General features: G+C 40.4%; 1 protein-coding gene across 5 annotated transcripts in view; it reads right to left on the reverse strand.

Moving 5' to 3' along the window:
* RPAP2 (RNA polymerase II associated protein 2) overlaps positions 1–23,314 on the reverse strand; it is a 70,742-nt gene that overhangs the window by 44,571 nt on the left and 2,857 nt on the right. For 4 of the 5 annotated variants that reach the window (XM_073357077.1, XM_073357074.1, XM_073357075.1 and 1 more), the window contains exons 2-10: positions 22,799–22,844; positions 21,836–21,950; positions 20,181–20,279; positions 18,502–18,567; positions 14,170–14,258; positions 10,252–10,287; positions 9,768–9,812; positions 8,335–9,283; positions 4,034–4,128 (exon numbers count right to left, since the gene is read on the reverse strand). In XM_073357077.1, coding sequence (XP_073213178.1) covers positions 4,034–4,128; positions 8,335–9,283; positions 9,768–9,812; positions 10,252–10,287; positions 14,170–14,258; positions 18,502–18,567; positions 20,181–20,279; positions 21,836–21,950; positions 22,799–22,844 — 1,540 coding nt within the window. The remainder of the gene's footprint in view (positions 1–4,033; positions 4,129–8,334; positions 9,284–9,767; positions 9,813–10,251; positions 10,288–14,169; positions 14,259–18,501; positions 18,568–20,180; positions 20,280–21,835; positions 21,951–22,798; positions 22,845–23,314) is intronic. The other variant, XM_073357076.1, reaches the window with a different exon arrangement.

The raw sequence follows: 23,314 nt of genomic DNA on the forward strand, positions 1-23,314 counted from the left end.
TTAAATCATCCCAGCCAGGGCTTTGTCAAGCCTGACCTTAAAAACCTCTAAGGAAGGAGATTCTACCACCTCCCTAGGTAACGCATTCCAGTGTTTCACCACCCTCTTAGGGAAAAAGTTTTTCCTAATATCCAATCTAAACCTCCCCCACTGCAACTTGAGACCATTACTCCTCGTTCTGTCATCTGCTACCACTGAGAACAGTCTAGAGCCATCCTCTTTGGAACCCCCTTTCAGGTAGTTGAAAGCAGCTATCAAATCCCCCCTCATTCTTCTCTTCTGCAGGCTAAACAATCCCAGCTCCATCAGCCTCTCCTCATAACTCATGTGTTCCAGTCCCCTAATCATTTTTGTTGCCCTTCGCTGGACTCTCTCCAATTTGTCCACATCCTTCTTGAAGTGTGGGGCCCAAAACTGGACACAGTACTCCAGATGAGGCCTCACCAATGTCGAATAGAGGGGAACGATCACGTCCCTCGATCTGCTCGCTATGCCCCTACTTATACATCCCAAAATGCCATTGGCCTTCTTGGCAACAAGGGCACACTGCTGACTCATATCCAGCTTCTCGTCCACTGTCACCCCTAGGTCCTTTTCCGCAGAACTGCTGCCTAGCCATTCGGTCCCTAGTCTGTAGCTGTGCATTGGGTTCTTCCGTCCTAAGTGCAGGACCCTGCACTTATCCTTATTGAACCTCATCAGATTCCTTTTGGCCCAATCTTCCAATAGGTCTAGGTCCTTCTGTATCCTATCCCACCCCTCCAGCGTATCTACCACTCCTCCCAGTTTAGTATCATCCGCAAATTTGCTGAGAGTGCAATCCACACCATCCTCCAGATCATTTATGAAGATATTGAATAAAACCGGCCCCCAGGACCGACCCTTGGGGCACTCCACTTGATACCGGCTGCCAACTAGACATGGAGCCATTGATCACTACCCGTTGAGCCCGACAATCTAGCCAGCTTTCTACCCACCTTATAGTGCATTCATCCAGCCCATACTTCCTTAACTTGCTGACAAGAATACTATGGGAGACCGTGTCAAAAGCTTTGCTAAAGTCAAGAAACAATACATCCACTGCTTTCCCTTCATCCACAGAACCAGTAATCTCATCATAAAAGGCGATTAGATTAGTCAGGCATGACCTTCCCTTGGTGAATCCATGCTGGCTGTTCCTGATCACTTTCCTCTCATGCAAGTGCTTCAGGATTGATTCTTTGAGGACCTGCTCCATGATTTTTCCAGGGACTGAGGTGAGGCTGACTGGCCTGTAGTTCCCAGGATCCTCCTTCTTCCCTTTTTTAAAGATTGGCACTACATTAGCCTTTTTCCAGTCATCCGGGACTTCCCCGGTTCGCCACGAGTTTTCAAAGATAATGGCCAGTGGCTCTGCAATCACAGCCGCCAATTCCTTCAGCACTCTCGGATGCAACTCGTCCGGCCCCATGGACTTGTGCACGTCCAGCTTTTCTAAATAGTCCCTAACCACCTCTATCTCCACAGAGGGCTGGCCATCTCTTCCCCATTTTGTGATGCCCAGCGCAGCAGTCTGGGAGCTGACCTTGTTAGTGAAAACAGAGGCAAAAAAAGCATTGAGTACATTAGCTTTTTCCACATCCTCTGTCACTAGGTTGCCTCCCTCATTCAGTAAGGGGCCCACACATTCCTTGGCTTTCTTCTTGTTGCCAACATACCTGAAGAAACCCTTCTTGTTACTCTTGACATCTCTGGCTAGCTGCAGCTCCAGGTGCGATTTGGCCCTCCTGATATGATTCCTACATGCCCGAGCAATATTTTTATACTCTTCCCTGGTCATATGTCCAACCTTCCACTTCTTGTAAGCTTCTTTTTTATGTTTAAGATCCGCTAGGATTTCACCATTAAGCCAAGCTGGTCGCCTGCCATATTTACTATTCTTTCGACTCATCGGGATGGTTTGTCCCTGTAACCTCAACAGGGATTCCTTGAAATACAGCCAGCTCTCCTGGACTCCTTTCCCCTTCAAGTTAGTCCCCCAGGGGATCCTGGCCATCCGTTCCCTGAGGGAGTCGAAGTCTGCTTTTCTGAAGTCCAGGGTCCGTATCCTGCTGCTTACCTTTCTTCCCTGCGTCAGGATCCTGAACTCAACCAACTCATGGTCACTGCCTCCCAGATTCCCATCCACTTTTGCTTCCCCCACTAATTCTACCCGGTTTGTGAGCAGCAGGTCAAGAAAAGCGCCCCCCCTAGTTGGCTCCTCTAGCACTTGCGCCAGGAAACTGTCCCCTACGCTTTCCAAAAACTTCCTGGATTGTCTATGCACCGCTGTATTGCTCTCCCAGCAGATATCAGGAAAATCAAAGTCACCCATGAGAATCAGGGCATGCGATCTAGTAGCTTCCGTGAGCTGCCGGAAGAAAGCCTCATCCACCTCATCCCCCTGGTCCGGTGGTCTATAGCAGACTCCCACCACTACATCACTCTTGTTGCACACACTTCTAAACTTAATCCAGAGACACTCAGGTTTTTCTGCAGTTTCGTACCGGAGCTCTGAGCAGTCATACTGCTCCCTTACATACAGTGCTACTCCCCCACCTTTTCTGCCCTGCCTGTCCTTCCTGAACAGTTTATAACCATCCATGACAGTACTCCAGTCATGTGAGTTATCCCACCAAGTCTCTGTTATTCCGATCACGTCATAGTTCCTTGACATTACCAGGACCTCCAGTTCTCCCTGCTTGTTTCCAAGGCTTTGTGCATTTGTATATAAGCACTTGAGATAACCTGTTGATCGCCCCTCATTCCCAGTATGAGGCAGGAGCCCTCCCCTCACAGACATTCCTGCCTGTGCTTCCTCCCGGTACCCCGCTTTCCCACTTACCTCAGGGCTTTGGTCTCCTTCCCCCGGTGAACCTAGTTTAAAGCCCTCCTCACTAGGTTAGCCAGCCTGCTGGCAAAGATGCTCTTCCCTCTCTTCGTAAGATGGAGCCCGTCTCTGCCCAGCACTCCTCCTTCATGGAACACCATCCCATGGTCAAAGAAACCAAAGCCTTCTCTCCGACACCACCTGCGTAGCCATTCGTTGACTTCCACGATTAGACGCTCCCTACCTAGGCCTTTTCCTTCCACGGGGAGGATGGACGAGAATACCACTTGCGCCTCCAACTCCTTTATCCTTCTTCCTAGAGCCACAACTTTGCTGGAACTATTTAACAGTTTTCAAAACTATGCTTTCTTCTGTGTATATGTGGCCTTATCTGTTTAGTGACAATATGCTTGATACTGTACAAGACGTAATGATACTTTTCCTGCCCCAAACAGTTCCGTTTATAATTTCGAGCAAAAATTTTCCAGTCCAACTTTAAAGTTAGTGTGTTAACGTTATTCGCAATACTTCATATTTTAAAGTCTATCAGAAAACTCTTTTAAACAAGGAAAAGAAGTTAGTTTTCCATCTAGACAACAAGATCATTTTGACTTCTTGAAAGCACTTATCCCTTATTTAAGATCCATGCATATTTACAGTAACAAACATTAAAATCCATCAAATACATAAACTGCAGTGGAATGTATTCCATAGTTATATACACTAACTCCTCCCACAATTCTGTGACAACTTCCTCCCCGCTCTGCGGGGGGAGGATAATGAGCTTTACAACATGAGCAGAAGCTTACCAAACATGGGCTCTGACACACCAAAGAAAGGGGCAAGTTCCTCTTGTAAGATGTCCTGCCAGCAGGCCCTTCCTTTATGATCCAGGAGGTTGACAGATTGAGCACTTCCACTAACAACAACTACAGCTGTATCACACACAAAGAGACAATACCTCAAGCGACTAAATCCCAGCTCATTAAAGAATTTATGGTTTTATGTTGTATTTTAATTTCTGGATGGAATTTAATAGGCAGAAAATGGAGATTGCAGAGCACTTGTGTAATGTGCTCAATATACGTGGCACTGATTAATGAGAGGGCAGTCACATTCTGAGCTAATTTGGGTTGGAGACTTAATTTAGTCATAAGCACTCAAAGAGAAAGAAGGGATACTTACACTTTCCTCAATTTTTCAAGCACAATCTGCTTTCGAATCTGCATTTGGGCATGAGAATCTACGAGCGGGAGGATGGGATCACCCTGCTGGTCATCCTATAATACAATACAAAAACAATAATGAAAACATGGTAGACATTTGAATTGTAAAGTCAATTTTTTGAATTTTTTAAAGTCAATACATGAAAGCAATATTGTGGCCAATTATGGATTGTCTTCCCCATGGTTAAATGTTACTGTTTCTGAACAGAAAAAAATGGCACAAGTGCAATAAGTATTTACATATATGAAAGGAAAGAATATTCAAAACCTAAAGGCTAGATTTTAGAAATAGTGATCTGGCTTCAGGATAGTGGAAGTTGTAGTTGAACAGGACTGGTTAGGAACTGTATGAGCTCCTGAAGGACTGAACTGTTATTTAAATTGGGCCTTAATTACAATTTGCTTATTTGTTGGGATTCCCACGTCAAGCCAGTCCTACCTATATTACCAATCTATTTTTTCCCTTTCTTCAGAAGCCATTATGGAGGATGTCTTATAAAAACTAATGACAACTTTTCAGGGGGAGTCTTATGTGATACTGCCTGAGCCCAGATAACCTCTTCTTTCATTTTAAGCACACTACAGTTGCTTCTTTTTACTAAATAAAGTATTTGCAAAATTACTCCTTCTCATATTGACAACTTCCTAAAACTTAAAGAAACCCAGAACTACATACACCAACACAAAATGTGTAGCTGAGTCTAATCAGCCAGAGTACTGTCTCCATACGATGGAGACGGAAGGAACTGGATGCTTAGAGATGAAACCTCATACAGTTTTGCATCTCTTCATGTCTATAAATCCTCCTACCAGCAGACAGACAGGAAGAGATGCAAAGCTCTGTGACATGATGACTTAATGCCTAGAAAGTGAAAAAGTTCCCAAAGCTCTATGATTCCTTGCAATTTTTGAAATCTGAAAGACTAGGAAGTCTCTGTGATTCCAAGGGAAGCAGTCACTCCAGTACTCTCTGAGCAGGGATGTTGGTTGTGTTTGGCCCTCGTGCAGAAGCCCTAGAGGCTGGGTGGAAGAAAAGACTCCTTCCATCCTGTCTTTCCTCTATGCATCTGCACAATGGCCAGATAGCATTAATTTAACCTTTAACATTCTTACATTAGTTCAGCTTAGCAATGCTTCCTTTCTGTGCTTTATACCAAGTTAAAGCACACTAAAAGAGCTGATTAGTCCATGACATTCTATAGCTTAACAAGCTGTTGAAACTGAACATGAGAATTCATTACATTAGCTAGCCAAAACCTAGGTAATTGCTCAGGACCTGACCATCCTTAATTATTATTACTAGCTGAAAGCCATTCTGCTGCACAGGTGTAAATTGTGAAGTCATGTGCCTCTATTTACCAGTACATATGACAACAGACTGCAAATCCCAGTGATGACTGGGACTGGTGATACTGTAGAGAAAAAGAGCTCTCAGCCATGCTTGTAGCTGTTTCCATTGCTTCACACGAATGAGCCTAGGAGGTTAAATTCATAACTCTGCTAGACACTAAAAACCATGGATTCAGCGGAGACACTGGATTTATGGCTTATTACATCAATCTGTAACACACAAACCCCTGCTTTTTGTCCTATGACTGAAGAGGTTTTAATGGGCCACTCTACCTTGAATGATCCTTCAGGATATGTGCTAACTACCTATGCCAAATGATCTGTTCCACCTTGGAATTAATTGTGTCCCTTGAAGTACCTTTCCCAGACCTGAAGAAGAGCTCTGTGTGGCTAAAAGCTTGTCTCTCACACCAACAGAAGTTGGTCCAATAAAAGATATTACCTCACCCATCTTGTCTCTCTAATCACATGGTCTCAGACATTCTAGCTTCAGAGTGACATACAGAAGGTGACAATGCTGAAATTTTACTATTAGATTATCATCAACATTTATATTGTGGTAGTACTTAGAGGCCATATAGGTCAGTGCCCTGTAGTAAGATGAGGTCCTGAAACATAAACCCTGGTATCAGAGGCCCGGTACAAGGCCTAAGGCCTGAACTAAAGTAAAGGTCAAGATTTTGTTGACATAAAGCAAAGTTAAGCTGTGAGCAAGAGGCAGGTCCTGCTCAGAGTCTGGAAAGGAGAGGGCTGATGTTGCACATATACACATACCTAAAAGGTATTAAGCAGTAGTCAGATAAACACGTGCCAGGATGGTACCAGAACATTCCGGTACCAGGGTGGATAAAAATCAACGATTTTTTTAAAAAAAATGCTTTTTGAGGAAAAAAAAACCTATCTAAAGATAAAGATACATTATAGCTCAAAGAGATCTTATCATGGAATAGGGACTATAAATTCTAATTCTATAGTATGAGACGATATATTCGTGTAATGTTTAAGAAAAGTTTTGTAAATGAGTTCCAATAGTTCATGGATTAGGGACCCAATGGCTTCTGTATAGATTATTTAGGTTAATCTTTCTATCTACCCAATGGGACTCAGTGCTCAGTTTAGAAGATACCATCAGAGATGCTTAGTTTTGCAGTTCTCAAACTATGGATTTGTGTCTCCAGAGGTAACATGCTAGTTAACAGCAAAAATGTTTTTAAATGAATAAATAATATATAGAGGTGAGAAATAACAGACCTCAACTCTATTGTCCCTCCGCAAATTTGTGTACACAGAGTCAATCCATTACCTCTCTCTAAAAGTGCAAAGTTTCAAAAAGTTCAATGAATAGAAGATTGTTGGGGGTGGAACAGATCTGGACAAGAAGAAGTCTGAGATAAATGTGAGAATCGAGGGACATATGCTTGTTTTGTTAAAATATTGTACGTTTGCTGTTGAAGAAAAAAATCCAGAATACTTAACGTTGTTTTAGTTAAATAAAACAATTTAAATGTCTGTCTGGTGACGTTCTCCTCCTAATACACCGGGGTGGCTAACCTGTGGCTCCGGAGCCGCATGTGGCTCTTCAGAGGTTAATATGGGGCTCCTTGCATTGGCGATGACTGCGAGGCTGGAGCTACAGATGCTAACTTTCCCATGTGCTGTGGGGTGCTCACTGCTCAACCCGCTGCTCTGTCCCAGGTCCTGCCACCACTCCACCCCTTCCCCTTCCCCCAAACCTGCCATGCCCTCGCTCCTCCCCACCAGAGCCTCCTGTGCACTGCAAAACAGCTGACTGCGGTGGGCGGGAGGGAGAGGAAGGTGCTGATTGGCAGGGCTGCCGATGCATAGGAGGCACTTGGGGCTGGAGGGGAGGAGCGGATGGGGGGCTGCTGACATATTACTGTGGCTCTTTGGCAATGTACACTGCTAAATTCTGGCTCCCTCTCAGGCTCAGGTTGGCCACCCCTGTAATACAGCATGGCAAGAAAATCCTCCAAATATTAATGATTAACCTGTTGAATTGGAGATAGTTCACCTCCCAATGACTTCATAAATATCTGCTTCAATTACTTTTGGTCAATGAAATAACCACACTATTATTCATTTTTTGATATAGCTGCAAAACTAATCTGAAAAGTTTTCAAAATAAATCACTTTAAAAATGTATAGTGTGTACCTTCTAAAAATGAAACTTACACCTATCTCTGAGTTGTGAAGAATATGCACTAAGGTTATAACAACCAACAAGAATGCACTTTTATGTAGAAAACCATGATTAAATAGAGTCTTCCTGACTAGTGATTTAAATCAAATTGATTTAAATCATGATTTAAATCAAATCCACCCTGTCCAGTACTAAAACATTCCACACAGAACATACTGACCCAGCCTAAAGATAGGGTAAAAAGGATAATATGATGGATAGTTGTTTTGTTCGAACCAACATGTACAAGGTGAGAAGCAGCACCCTAACACTTAGAGGTGTTGTACCTTAATACATCAGGAGTGATGTGTAACTTGTTTGTACCTGTGTATAAGAATGCACCCCTGAGGGGCTGTCTTTGTCTGGCCTAGAGGGCAGTGGAGTATCCAGACACTGACTGAGCTGATCCATTGTCAGGGGGCACATATTCGTAGTACGTCCTGTAGGGTCTGCGGGAAACTATTACTGTGCTTCGTTTGACAATAAACCTTATCGGACTCTGTGGTCATTGGGGGTTCTCTTGGGGTCTGCTGTGTCAGCTATCTGCAGAGCTGGGGCAGCACACAGAGGGAACACACACATGCAGCCGACTGTTATCATAATTGAACAGAGCAGAGCACCACGCCGGTGACATCTCATGACATGCCCCATTGAATTAAGCACTGTATAAACATACATAACTAAACAGTCCAGTTTTTCAGGATACTTACTTTAACATTGCTAGGATGCTCCGCTCCTTCCACCTGTGTTGTTGCTTCTTCAGCCAAGAGACATTTTCCTTTATAGAATTCCTTTACTCTTAGTCCTAATAGTTCTGTTTCTTCTTTTAGCTTTTCATAGCTAGGCAAAGGTTTAACCGTTGCACCTGTGCCCCCAAAAGGCAAAGACTGGTTCAAACTGTTTTTAGATTCCTTTGTAGCAGCAGCAGCAGCAGCGTCATTAAGGTCATCTGCTGTTTTTAAGTCATCCTCATCAAGTTCTTCTTTCTCACAGTTAACAGCTGATGTGTGTTCTGGTAAGTGTACAGTAGCATAGCTGGAACCACAGAGAAACTTGTAAGTTTCTTCAGTCCTCCATTCAATAAAAGTCTGTTTAAGCACATCTAAGACATTACGTGTAGCAGTAAGGGAATCAACTGGTGCATTCAATTCAGGTTTGATATGCTGCTTTGATTTAGCAAGTATTTTTTTCAGTTGTTCTGCCCCCTTTTTGCTCACACCTAGCAAAACTACTTGTGAACCATTACACCTACTTTCACAATTTTCTGGATTTTTTAAGTTTTCTGACATAATAGTGTCTGAAGAAATGCCAGTAACAGAACAAGAACTCTTTTTTTCCTGGTTATCTAATTTGCACGCACTTAATTGTTCAGTGATATTTATCACTCTATGGTCTCTATCTCTATGCGTGGAGTTTTTATTCTGACCAGGCTTCTTTTTGAGTATACTTTTTTTGTGCAATGGTTGCACCAGACTGGTTGCATTTGATCGATTTCCTGGTAGAATAGAGGAAACAAATTCTTGTTCAGTATCACTGCTGCTGTCATTGTATGTGCCGAGGGAACCAGAGTCACACTGGCTTGCTGATGGTTTAGGATTTTCAATATCTGAGACTTTAATGACTTCATGATGCAGTTTTACTTCTTCCCCAGACTGGCCACTGTAACAGAAGAAATAGACTATCATTAAAATACAGGACAGACTTCAGTTATAGTAGCATTTGCAAACTAGATGATTTTGAATAGCATATATTTTAAGAATGAACAAATAATTTTGTTCTAGCAAACAAAACATTTTATTTAACATTAAGAATTAGGCCCTTACTAAGGGATCTAAATAAGATTTGTTTTCTAAGAAAATTTTTTCAAATTTAAAGAGTTTTAGTGTTTAGTAATCAGGATGACGACTGCAGACACCATACAGCAGACATCTTATGTTGCAAATGAGGGGTAGAGAGAAAAAGAAAAAATATATATATTTGCTTTGACAAAATTTAGAAGAAAAAAGAGCATAAGGTCAGACTTATGCTGCCAGATTTTACCACCTGAAAAATCTAGAGTGAACACCAGCATATTAAGCCACATTTTTCCATTATATGAATAAAATACAGTATACTGATTAAAAACAAGTGGATAATAGATTACTTGTTTTTGCAGAAGTATGTGTGTTTGCCCCCTAATGGCCAAATGCTGTAGAGGAAAACATGAAAAAAAAAATCACAATTTACAGAACTGACAAAGAGGGGGAAGTAAATAAAGAGTGGTAGGACTTATATTTTGCAGACATAAATGTTTTATATTAAGACTCACAGAAGCTTTCAACACATATAATTGGTACCATTTAGTTTATAAAGAATCGATGGTACAAAATATGCAGAGTACAAACACGGCGTTTGTGTCAGGTTTCAACAGCTTCAATTAAGAGTTACAGGCTACGAGCAGCTGTACACTAAATCATACAGATCAAATACTCTTTTTAGCATCACAAAGGAAAAAGCTAAACAAGGCAAATATCCTTTATGTGGTCTGCAACAATGGTACATTATATATTGCAGCAAAACAGGAAATCAAAGGCTTCCCTTTTCAACTGTGAATACATTAAATGTAAGAATCATTGATTCAGCTGTACCTTTGCCCCTCCTTCAGCAGTTCTATGTCTGGTGGTCTGCCAAAAAGATAAAAAGATGAAGGATTTAATAAACAGGAATTTCAAAGGTGACACAGTAACAGATATTTTTGAAACATCTTTTTGGAACAAGAAAAGGAGTACTTGTGGCACCTTAGAGACTAACAAATTTTTGGAACAGTTTTCCAATAACTGATACTGAAAAATGAACAACTGGAGCTTTTATATACAGCCTTAGGGCTGAACCCTGCAAACATTTATTCTTCTGAATAGTCCCATAGAACTCAGAGGGCTACATACACACACGAGCAACTACTCATGTAAGTGTTTGCAGGAACCTATCATGAGCAATTTTGAATAGGATTTCCATAATCATGATTCGGGGAAGTTTTTATGATACCCCCCCTCCTCCCCAAACCTCATTTTTAAACCATCTTATATTCTAAGTAGGGCTGTCAAGTGATTAAAAAAATTAATTGCAATTAATCACACTGTTAAACAATGATAAAATACCATTTATTTAAATATTTTTGGATGTTTTCTACATTTTCAAATATATTGATTTCAATTACAACACAGAATACAAAGTGTACAGTGCTCACTTTATTTTTGATTCCAGATATTTGCACTGTAAAAGAAAGAAATAGTATTTTTCAATTCACCTAATATAAGTACTGTAGTGCAATCTCTTTATCTTGAAAGTTGAACTTACAAATGTAGAATTATGGACAAAAAAAACCTTCATTCAAAAATAAAACAATGTAAAACTTTACAGCCTACAAGTCCACTCAGTCCTACTTCTGGTTCGGCCAATCACTCAGACAAACAAGTTTTACATTTGCAGAAGATAACGCTGCCTGCTTCTTAATTGCAATGTCACTTGAAAGTGAGAACAGGAGTTTGCATGGCACTATTGGAGCTAGTGTTGCAAGATATTTACATGCTGGACGCACTAAAGATTCATATGCCCCTTCATGCTTCAGCTACCATTCCAGGGGATATGCGTCCATGCTGACAACAGGTTCTGCTTGATAACCATCCAAAGCGGTGTAGACCAACACATGTTCATTTTCATCATCATGAGTCACATGCCACCAGCACAAGGTTGATTTTGTTTTTTGGTGGATTGGGTTCTGCAGTTTCCGCATCAGAGTGTTGATCTTTTAAGACTTCTGAAAGCATGCTCCATACCTCGTCCCTCTCAGATTTTAGAAGGCACTTCAGATTCTTAAATCTTGGGTCAAGTGCTGTAGCTATCTTTAGAAATTTCACATTGATGTCTTCTTCGCATTTTGTCAAATTTGCAGTGAAAGTATTCTTAAAACGAACAACGTGCTGGGTCATCATCCGAGACCGCTATGATACGAAATATATAGCAGAATGCGGGTAAAATAGAGCAGGAGACATACAATTCTCCCCCAAGGAGTTCAGTCACAAATTTAATTAATGAATTTTTTTTTAATAAGCATCATCAGCATGGAAGCATGTCCTCTGGAAGTATAGCTGAAGTGTGAGGAGGCATATGAATCTTTAGCACATCTGGCACATAAATATCTTGCAACACCAGCTACAACAGTGCCATTTGAATGCCTGTTCTCACTTTCAGGTGACATTGTAATTAAGAAGTGGGCAGCATTATCTCCCGTAAATGTATACAAATTTATTTCTCTTAACGACTGGCTGTACATGAAGTAGGACTGAGTGGACTCGCAGGCTCTAAAGTTTTACATTGTTTTGTTTTTGAGTGCAGTTATGTAACAAAATCTACATTTGTAAGTTGCACTTTCATGATAAAGAAACTACACTAAAGTACTTGTATGAGATGAACTGAAAAATACTATTTCTTCTGTTTATCATTTTTACAGTGCAAATATTTGTAATAAAAAATTATATAAAGCGAACACCATACACTTTGTATTCTGTGTTGTAACTGAAATAGATATACGTGAAACTGTAGAAAATCAAAAATATTTCATAAATTTCAGTTGGTATTCTATTGTTTAACAGTGTGATTATTTGCTATTAATTTTTTAAATCGTGATTAATTATTTAGAGTTAATCGCGTGACTTAACTGCAATTAATTGACAGCCCTAATTCTAACCAACTGCTGATTTAAAATGAAGTTTAGCAGTCAATATTTCCAGCATATTTAGAAACACATTTTTGTTATAAACCAAAAGGAAAATGTAATACTGCTTTTAGAAAGACACCCTGACAATTCTTGCCCATTTAAGAAGTGTTCAATGGATCTTCTCCCCACCAAAAATGTCTATTGGGACTTAAAATTAGCTTGCTTTTTTATTTGTCTGCAGCACCAACAGCGCTCTACAAGAATGGCTCTCAATCTTTCCAGACTACAGTACCCCTTTCAGGAGTGAGTCTGATTTGTCTTGTGTACCCCAAGGTTCACCTCACTTAAAAACTACTTGCTTACAAAATCAGAACTAAAAATTCAAAAGTGTCTCAGCATTCTATTACTGAAAAATTGTTTACTTTCTCATTTTCCCCATATAACTATAAAATAAATCAACTGGAATATATATATTGCACTTACATTTCAGTGTATAGTATATAGAGCAGTGTAAACAAGTCATTGTCTGTATGAAATTTTAATTTGTACTGACTTCACTCATGCTTTTTATGTAGCCTGTTGTAAAACTAGGTAAATGTCTACATGAGTTAATGTACCCCCCGGAAGACTTTTGCGTACCCCCAGGGTACACAAACCCCTGGTTGAGAACCACTGCTTTGGATATTTATTTTTAAAATTGTTTCTAGCTCCTATGGCTGCAAGGAAACCTTCTAAACATGAACCAAAAGAAAACCAATACAGTGCTGTCTTCTTCAGTCCACAGAAACAATAGCTCTGATGGATGTGAACTGTCCCATTCATCTCAGTGTTTTAAGTCTGAAATCTCAAGATGAGAATATAACATGTCAAAAATACTATTTATATTGCAGTATCATGCAAAATTCTCCATTTGCAGGTTTTCAATGAGATAACTTTATTCTTTGCTCTTGAAAGGATTTCAGAGATAGTCTTTACAGATTTACATCTAATTATTATTTTTATATAACATCAACGGAGTGCTAGTAATGACAGACAGGCCCAGTCCTGAAGAGCTTATAGTCTAGGAAATTCTTAGCAAACCTTGTCAGTCTCAAAATTTAGTTTTAGCTTTTTTCCTCATTTTGAACTAGAGGTAAATACAGGAGATTCTGGAAACCAGTATCTTAGAGAATATTTTTGAGCAAGTTAGATAAACTTGTATGACCTTTCTCCAGGCAGGTGTTTATACAGTGAAATGGTGACATCCAGTGGTTTGGTTGGTTAATTTCAAGTACTTATTTCCCTACTTACCCAGGTAGTCAATTTACCAAGAGAAATGACAAAATTACACCCTTCCAAAATGCATGTTGCCTTTTCCTCCATATCTATTGCTTAAAAGAATGGAAACTAGGATTTTGCCCAAGATATAGTACTGCTTTTTGTTTAGTCCTATATTCTGTTTTCTGATGCATATTTTTAAGGCCTGACTTCAAATCCAGTATCAGTGCTATGTTAAGATTAGAACAACTCTTGTAATAGGATAAAATGAATTAATCCTATCCTTAGTATATTTTATAAAAATGCCTATTCCAAATTTAAGAAGGACTTTTTGAAGTTAATAGGAATAGTAGTTTCTCAGGACCTCTCCAGATCAGACCCTGAACAATTTTGTTAACTGGTATCTATATTGCCAATCATGTCAATACAGTAAAATTACCATCTTGATTATATATACAACTTTTATAACACACACCTCATTAGCCTTTTATAGTTTTAGATTTTCTTCAGTTTCAGTATAATCTAGTTGTACACCTAGTTGTATTGTACCTGAACTCAGAGAATAAACAAAAAGAACACTTGATCAAATTACCTTTCTTCTTCTCGCATCCACACTGGACTTTTGGGAATCTGAGCTTCAAAATATTTAGATGCTCTGTAACAAAAATTGCTGCAAAAACACTGGAAAAATATGATATTAAAGCGTATTTATTTTGGTTTAAATGTATAAACTTCATTATTAAGAACATAGATATTCAGATTTTTAAAGAGCCTATCACCAGTAAGGGCTTCTACTAAACTAAAACAAATGCCTTGCAAAATTATCCATCATACAAAAAACCTCAGAACAAAAACATGCTCCCCCACAGAAGCCCTTGCAACCTTATAGGTCTTCTCCTTGCACTTTTATTATGTATTAAGCATCAGCATTGTCATTGGTAATACACAAACAGAGAAGTCAGACCTCTACAAAACATAGAGGAAAGCATGATCCTTGCCTCAAAGAACTTACTGCACAGTTTACAGATACGCACTACAATTCACATGCAAAAGTGGCTTTTTATTTGTAATCTGGCCAGTGTTGAACTTTGAATGAGCAGTTGGCTATCGATGTTGGGCTAAATCCAGCACTCTTTATAGAAATAAAAGGCATGCTATCTAAAAGAGAACTGACAATTTACAACTCTGGGAAGAACAAATGCTGGATTTGTGGATCTCATCATCTGCTCTGTATCTCAAAACATGAAGCTCAAAGAATGCACCATATAAGATTATACCTGCAATTCCTGCCACTTTATTTTCCACAACACTTCCCCATCCCCATAAAGGTATAAGATTGAGGAATTAAATAAAATACTGAAGATTTTAAAAGGTAGATGGAAGAACAGTTTAAGCAGAGAACGGACCTTGTTCTATAAGGTGGTTAGTGCCTTCTGCTGTAGTAGGCAGAGGGCCTGAAACATAAGCCCTTGTATCAAAGGCTTGGTATGAGGCCTGAGCTAAAGTAATGGTTAAAACTTGCTAATATAAAGCAAAGTTAAATTGTGAGCAAGAGGCAGTCCCTGCTCACAGAATCTGGCAAGAACATGGCTGATATTGCAAAAGCACACATTCCTAAGTAGTGCTAAGCATACAAATATATAAGCAAACAAATTCCAGAAAAATGGTACCAAATAGGGTTGTCAAGTTTCTACTTACATAAAATCTATCACCCCTGCCCCGCCACACCCTTCCTCTGAGGTCCAGTCCCTTCTCCAAGGTCCCACCCCTGCTCACTCCATCCCTCCCTCCCTGTCCCTCACTCTCCCCACCATCACTCACTCATTCATTTTCACCGGGCTGGCTCAGGGGGTTGGGTTTCGGGAAGGGGTGAGGGCTCTGGCTGGGGGGTGCGGGCTCCGGGGTGGGGCAGGGACGGAGGGGGGGGCTGCGGTCTCTGGCTGAGGGTACAGACTCTGGGCTGGGGGTGAGGGGTTTAGGGCGTAAGAGGGAGCTCAAGGCTGAGACTGAGGGGTTTGAAGGGCGGGAAGGGGGTCAGGGCTGGGGCAGGGTGTGGGTGGGAGGGTGAGAGCTCCAGCTGGGGGTGCGGCCTCTGGGGTGGGGCTAAGGGGTTTGGGGTGCAGGAGGGTGCTCCAGGCTGCGACTGAGGTTCGGAGGGGGATCAGGACTGAGGCAGGCTGTTGTGGCGCAGGAGGTGGTCAGGGGTGCAGGCTCCAGATGGTGCTTGCCTCAAGCAGCTCCCGCAAGCAGCGGCATCTCTCCTCTTCGGCTCCTACGTGGAGACGTGGCCAGGTGGGTCTGCTCACTGCCCCGTCTGCAGGTGCTGCCCCTGCAGCTCCCATTGGCCACGGTTCCTGGCCAATGGGAGCTGCAGAGCCAGCGCTTGGGGTGTGGACAGCACATTGAGCTCACTGGCTGCCCCTACGTGAAGGGGCCAGGAGGGGACATGCCGTTGCTTCCGGGAGCTGCGCAGAGCCACGGCAGGCAGGGAACCTGCCTTAGCCCCACTGTGCTGCCGACCGGACTTTTAACAGCCTGGTCAGTGGTGCTGATTGAAGCTGCCAGGGTCCCTTTTCGACCAGGCGTTCCAGTCGAAAACCGTATATCTGACAACTGTAGTACCAGAACACCTCAATACCAAACACATTCCCCAAAGATAACAGGAACGCACTGACCCATCCTAAAGAGAAGGTCAGGATGACAGCATGATGGATAGAGATGTTTTGATTGAACCAACATGTATAAGGTAATGGGTGGCACCTAAATCCATCAGAGGGTGGCACCCAAATCCATCAGTGGTAATACGTAACTTGTTTGTATCTGTGTATAAAAATGTATCTCAGAGGGAGGGAGTGTCTTTGGCTGGCCTAGGGGATAATGGAAAGTCCCGCCATTAAGTGAGCTAGTCCATTGCAATGGGCATATATGTGTTAGTGTACCTGTAAACATTGATCCAGGACATTAGGAACATGCTTCATTAACAATAAATCTGACCAAGCGCCTTCGCTACGAACTGAGTCTGTGGTTTTATTGGGCAGTTTAAGTGGAGCCTGCCGTATGGGCTATCTGGCCAGAGTCAGTACAGCACGCAGACAGAACATACACACGCAGCCAAACATCTGACCACACCTGTAAGATGCAGCTCACCAGATTAATAAATGATCTGGAAAAAAGGGTGAACGGTGAGGTGGCAAAATTTGCAGAGGATACAAAATTACTCCAGATAGTTAAGTCCAAAGCAGACTGCAAAGAGTTACAAAGGGAATCTCACTAAACTGGGTGACTGGACATCAAAATGGCTAATGAACTCTATGTTGATAAATGCAAAATAATGCACGTTGGAAAGCATAATCCCAACTATACATACAAAATTACAGGGTTTAAAAAAAGACGTTACCGCTCAAGAAAGATCTTGGAATCATTGTGGATAATTGTCTGAAAACATCACCTCAATGTGAAGCAGCAGTCAAAAAAGCTAACAGAGTGTTAGGAACAATTCGGAAAGGAACAGACAATAAAACAGAAAATATCATAATATATATGATAGAAATAAAACAGAAAATATCATAATGCTACTATATATATATATCCAGCGTACGCCCACACCTTGAATACTGTGTGCAGTTCTGGTCACCCCATCTCAAAAGAGATATTAGAATTGGAAAAGGTACAGAGAAGAGCAACAAAAATGATTAGGGATATGCAACAGCTTCCATGCAAGGAGAGCTTAAAAAGACTGGGACTGTCCATCTGAGAAAAAGAAACAACTAAGGGGGATATGACAGAGGTCTATAAAATCATGAATGGTGTGGAGAAAGTGAATAAGGAAGTGTTATTTACCCCTTCACATAACACAAGAACAAGGAGTCACCCAATGCAATTAATGGGCAGCAGGTTTAAAACAAACAAAAGGAAGTATTTCCTCACGCAATGCAGACAATCTGAGGAACTCATTGCCATGGGATACTGTGATGGCCAAAATTATCACTAGTTTCAAAAAAGCATTAGATAAGTTCATGGAGAATAGGACTGTCAGTGGCTATTAGCCACGATGATCAGGGGCACAACCCCATGCTCCAGGTTTCTTTAAACCTCCAACTGCCAGAAGCTGGGAGTGGATGATGGGATGGATCATTTGAAATTGCCCTGTTCTATTCATTCCCTCTGAAACATCTGGTACGGCCCACTGTCAGTAGACATGATACAGGACTAGACGGATCACTGCTCTGACCCAGTATGGCCATTATTTATGAAGAGAAGAGAGAGAAAAATCTCAGATCATATGATAGGCTGGCAGTGCTATTCTGCATAGATCCTGCTGGGAAATGCCAAGGGATGCCTTTGATTCACTACTGCAAACAGCTTATTAACTCTCTAGCTAATATAAGGGAGCAGTTGCCTAGAAATACGGTCTAAGTTAAAGAGTAATCAAAAAAGAACACTAGGAGTAGTCAAGCCGTGGGAGGGCTTAGGATGGAATCTGTGCTATGCTGTTGTTAGTTTCTTTGTCAATAAAAATCAAACTCTATGATGGGGATGAACTTTGACCCTATGAAAACTATGTAATCTTTGATTTGGAGGAGGCTGAGAAAGCCACCTGTTCACAAATTTATCTGCAATATATCAGTATTGTCAGATTTGACTTAACATGTAAATAAGATCTTTCTGTTGGATTGCAACTGTCTGCACTGTGTTCCTTTTAAATATAAGCACAATATAGCATTTTCCTTTAAAAGGTAGGCAGCATCTAGAGACAGAGAGGTTATCTATTTTATACTCTACAGGTTTGTAAAAATCTATTTTGCTAATAACAAAATGTATATTGGTGATTAAACAAGGTTTGGTAAGAAAGCTGTCGCAAAAATAAATGTACGAGACTTAAGACAAAATTAGATACATGTTAGAGGAAGACTTGAAACCTTACCTTTCTTTCTGTAATATCATAAACTTTGTTTGTTTTTGTTGAAACTCTGTACTTCTGTGTTGGCACCTAAAAAGTGACACACCTACCAGTGAGACCAGGATTATAACTTCAGATCAATCTTTCGTTTTAAACCACATGTTAAAAATTACTGTTACAAATTAGGTGACTGGAATATGTAAGCCAATGAGATTACCTGCAAGAGTAACATTACTCATGTGTAACTTGTATGGAGATCTGCAGGAGGCCTCTGTGCTAGCTGTGAGTCCCCCACTCTAACCCTACATTGGTGAGGCTCCTATGAAGCTGTCCTACAAGGCAAGCCCTCTGACCACCACAGAGATGGCTCCACAGAGCAGATAAGATAGTAGCATAGGTAAATCTCTGTGGGACCAGAGGAAGGACCATGTAAGAGATTTCCTCCCTTCTAACACAAACCTGACCCAGTAGAGAGCTCTTTGCTGAGAGTTAGGAAGGGGGACAATAGTGCTAAAGGTGTTTGACACTCCCCATCCTCCACTCTGGATGAAGGTATTGGATAACACAATCTGGTCATCTGTCATCCGTTTAATTGAAGTATTTCAAAGATGTAACAGAAATTGCATCCCCCAACCCCGCCACAAAATAGACATTCTTGTATGTTATAAAGCATGAACTGGGGGTAATGATTAGATGCAGTGTCTAAATTTATGAAATTAGCAATATCCTTTTACATTTGATCTAGAAAATCTTGTGCTAAATAATGCTTTTATCCCATGGAAATAAGAGTCTTAGAAATATGTAAGACACAGATTTTTCACTTTAATTTAAGCAGAACATAGATTTTTTCTTTTCCTGACCATATTTGCCATACTGGAATTACTAAATTGATACTACTGTCATTAGACTTCAATTGTGCAACAGGAGCTAGTCCTATTTTTTATTATGCTGTGAGATTAATAGATAGATTAAACTCCAGAGACAAGTAGATCATGTCAAAGGCCAAATACCAATATCATGGAAATTTACTTGAAGTGTCAAATTTAGGGATTGAGTGTATTGTTACTTTTAAAATCTAGGAAGTGTTGTTTCCTACTTGTAATAGAAACATTAAACGGATTTAACTAGTTACCTACTATACTGCAGCTAGCATTACAACACAGTTTAAGTCAACTGTATTTCAGGCTCTGAAGTTTCATTTATGCTTCCTGTGGGCCTATGCAGACCTCTGCAATGGCTCTGAGTCCCCAATAACCCCACATAGTGAGGCTTCTATGAAGCCAACCTATCCAACAGTGACAAAGAGTTCTAAAATGTATCCATGGGGATATATTGTCTTTAAACATTATAAGCCTCTTTCCCCATGGAGATATGTGCTTTCACAGAAAAGAAAACACTAGGATGGGAAATAAACTTTTCCTGTTGCACAGCTGGAGTCATGAATCCATAATGTTTAATCCATATTATTCTTTGTCAGTTTACAAAGATGACAAAGGATTCAGTCATGCAGTAGTCATAGCCAAAAGAGCAAATTCAATCTTTCCCTTTAGAGAGATTTTTGGTGGGGAGCAACAGGACCTTCACCTGGGAGTAACACAGAATGATTCCTGATCATATGATTAGAATGACAAAGAGAGAATGGAAAAGATAAAGAAAGGCTCAAGAGCTCTTAACATCAAAATATTAATTAAAAAGAAACTTACATTTTCTAGCCTATTTTGACACAAGGGATAGCCACAGAGTTTGATGATAAAACGCTCCTCCACAGCATCCTTATAGTGAGATGGGGTAATAAAATTTCCCTAAAATCATTAGAAAATAGTTATCAACAGACTTATTTTAAATGTATTCACTGTATCATAACTCTCAAAACTCAGAAGTACATGAATGCTTAAGTTTGTTCACTACAAAAATTAGTAAAACCACTACTATTTAAAAAGCAGAAGTTAAAAGATAAAAATGGTAATAGAGTGAGCACACACAGTAAGATGAGAGCAAGTGTATAGACAGTACTATTAAAAACATCTTATATTTTTATTTAGATAATTTTGTGAAAAAGTTATTTCTGCAGTTTCCCCCATAAATGGCTAATATTTCCACAGTGTATATAGCTTAACTGACACTTTTTACATGGTACACATTATAAATCTAGTGACACTTTTCATGCTTTTACATTTATATTATTGTTTAAGTGATGAACACTGAGTAAAATAACTGTGCTTATGGCCCTGGGCACAATTTGAAGAAACGGTACACCCAACATATGGATGTTTTCGGTAAGTTTGTCCTGCTAAATATTTTTCAAGAGTACCCAAGTCATGGTACATACTTAGCCAAAAATTTTCAGCACCAAGTAGAAGGGAACTTGTTTTATATAAGCTGAACTCAGATTCAACCACTAAAATGTTTGCCCAGATCTACTTAACATATACATGAGATAAAATATAATAGATCATTTGTCAGGTATCTTCACAAGAGTGTTTCAGTTTAACGCTTGCAACATAATATATTCCCCTTGGGCCAGATTCTACAATCCTTACATCATGTTGAGTAATAGTATCTGTGATCTGGATCATATCTCATATATATATATGTATACACATATATATGCGCATTAAGAGCAGGCCCTCTGCACATGGCTTTCTCTCCTACCGTGTGCAGAGGAGGCTCAGCCACATATTAAGTTCTGCAGGGCCAACTGGGAGTAGTCAGAAAAGATATACAACCTGGAGCTGTATTGTCTTTTCTGCATAACCTCACCTAGAACAACCACAACACGGGTAGTCCTTCCATTGTTCTAATGAAGCTATGGTGCCAGGGAAGTCATATGGGTCAAAGGATGGTACCATGGGGCCTTTCTCTAAAGCCCCTTCCCACAGAGGAGATGATCTGATCCTAACTTTTTACACCACACTCGTCAATCTGGAATCCATGAGCCACTAAAGGCAGTGGGACTACTCACCCAGAGTAAGCAATACTCATCATGAGTAGGGCTGGCTAAGCCAAGCTTTTAAAAACAAGACATATATATTTTCACAGTGGAAATATTAAAAGCAAGAACAGAGGGTACATTAGCACTGAAAGAGACACTGGATGATTGAATGGTTATTACCCAAACAAATCTGTTACAAGAATTAAAAAGAACTTTAAAAACATAAGAACGGCAATACTGGGTCAGACCAAAGGTCCATCTAGCCCAGTATCCTGTCTTCCGACAGTGACCAATGCCAAGTGCTTCAGGAGGAATGAACAGAACAAGTAACCATCAAGTGATCCATCCCGTCGGCCATTCCCAGCTTCTGGCAAACAGGGGCTAGGGACACAAATTAGTGTAAGACCTTGTAAAAGAAACACATACACAATTCACAAGGAACTCTTCTGTAATATCTTCCTCCAATAGCTGTTCAACAACATGCAGAGCTTTTTTCTCATATTCAATCTTCTTTCTAATAGCAGCCTCAAGTGCTGCTTTCCTACAATAGAGTAAATATTGAATTACATAGACAGCACTTTACCATACACAATTCTCTCAAACATATCTTTTGTCTCTCTCCTATATGAAGTGTAGCATTTTAATGATCTGGTATGCATTTTGCTACGGTAACCTCAGCAATGTATTCCACTTAGACTAGAACTTTGTAACAACCAGGAACCATCAAGTGAGTTTTCCAAACTTGGTTTGGCATTCCGCCAAGTTCTTGGAGAAGTATCCAGGGCTTCTCCCACAGGCAGCCTGAACAATCTTTATTGGAGAAAACAGTTCATTTGGGAAGTAAACACATCATTGTAACAAGATTAATACGTAACTGAGCCAGTGCCCAAGTAAATAGTAAATGAAGCACAGCATCCAGAAGTCAGGACTGTAAGAAAAGCAGCATGTAAATGTTTTCTCACACGTACTCTGGTTAGTGGGCAACATTTTTCTTTTAAGAACAAAAACCTTCATGCCCTCAGGTGGAACAGCTGGGGACTGGGACCGGGACCCAGAGCAGGAGGAAGTCTGGGACTGCAATGGGACTGGCTGGGCAAGAAGATTGGGACTGGGATGAAGAGCCTAGGAAGGTAATGAAAAGAACTCAGACAGAGACAGGTTGGAAGGAAAAGGTGTGCATATGATAACTCAAGACAAATCTGCGGAGTTGTTTAAATCATCTTACAGTGCTGAATAGCAGACAAACTTGCTAAATATTATTAGAATGGTAAGTATCTTCTATACACAGTTATTGAAATTTCTGAAAAAGCAAAAAGACATTCTGTAAAGAGGTGAGAACTCTAAAGTAAACAATTATTATTACTATATAACATTAGCTAGGCATCATACCTTTGTGCTGCATCTTCATTTTTCAAAATACTTGACTGTTTATTTCCTAGTAATAAAATAATATATAAATCAATGTACCTTTTAACTTTCAAAATAACAAAACATCCATTTGTGGCTCATACGTTTCCATACATAAAGTAGCCTCAGGGAAGAAATATTTGCACACAAGCCAAACCATAAGCAACTGCTTGGAAACCTGTGCTTCTGGGGTTTCTAAATAGATAGCTGCAGCAGTTTTTAGTTAAATATTCAGCAGCAAGACCAAATAATAAGTTGGCACACTATCTACTGGCAAACTACAGGACAGGGAAGAATAAATCATTTTAGTCCTGTACATTGTTCAAAAAAACAAGTTAAGGGGATACTATTAACTGGGGATGGTGGTGTCACATTTCTTCCTGAAGATTTTGTAACAACTGTATTTCCTAGGGCACGGGTGGCCAACCTGAGCCTGAGAAGGAGCCAGAATTTACCAATGTACATTGCCAAAGAGTCACAGTAATACGTCAGCAGCTC

Source organism: Lepidochelys kempii, chromosome 8 (assembly GCF_965140265.1).
Source record: "Lepidochelys kempii isolate rLepKem1 chromosome 8, rLepKem1.hap2, whole genome shotgun sequence".
In the NCBI taxonomy this organism is placed as follows: domain Eukaryota; kingdom Metazoa; phylum Chordata; order Testudines; family Cheloniidae; genus Lepidochelys; species Lepidochelys kempii.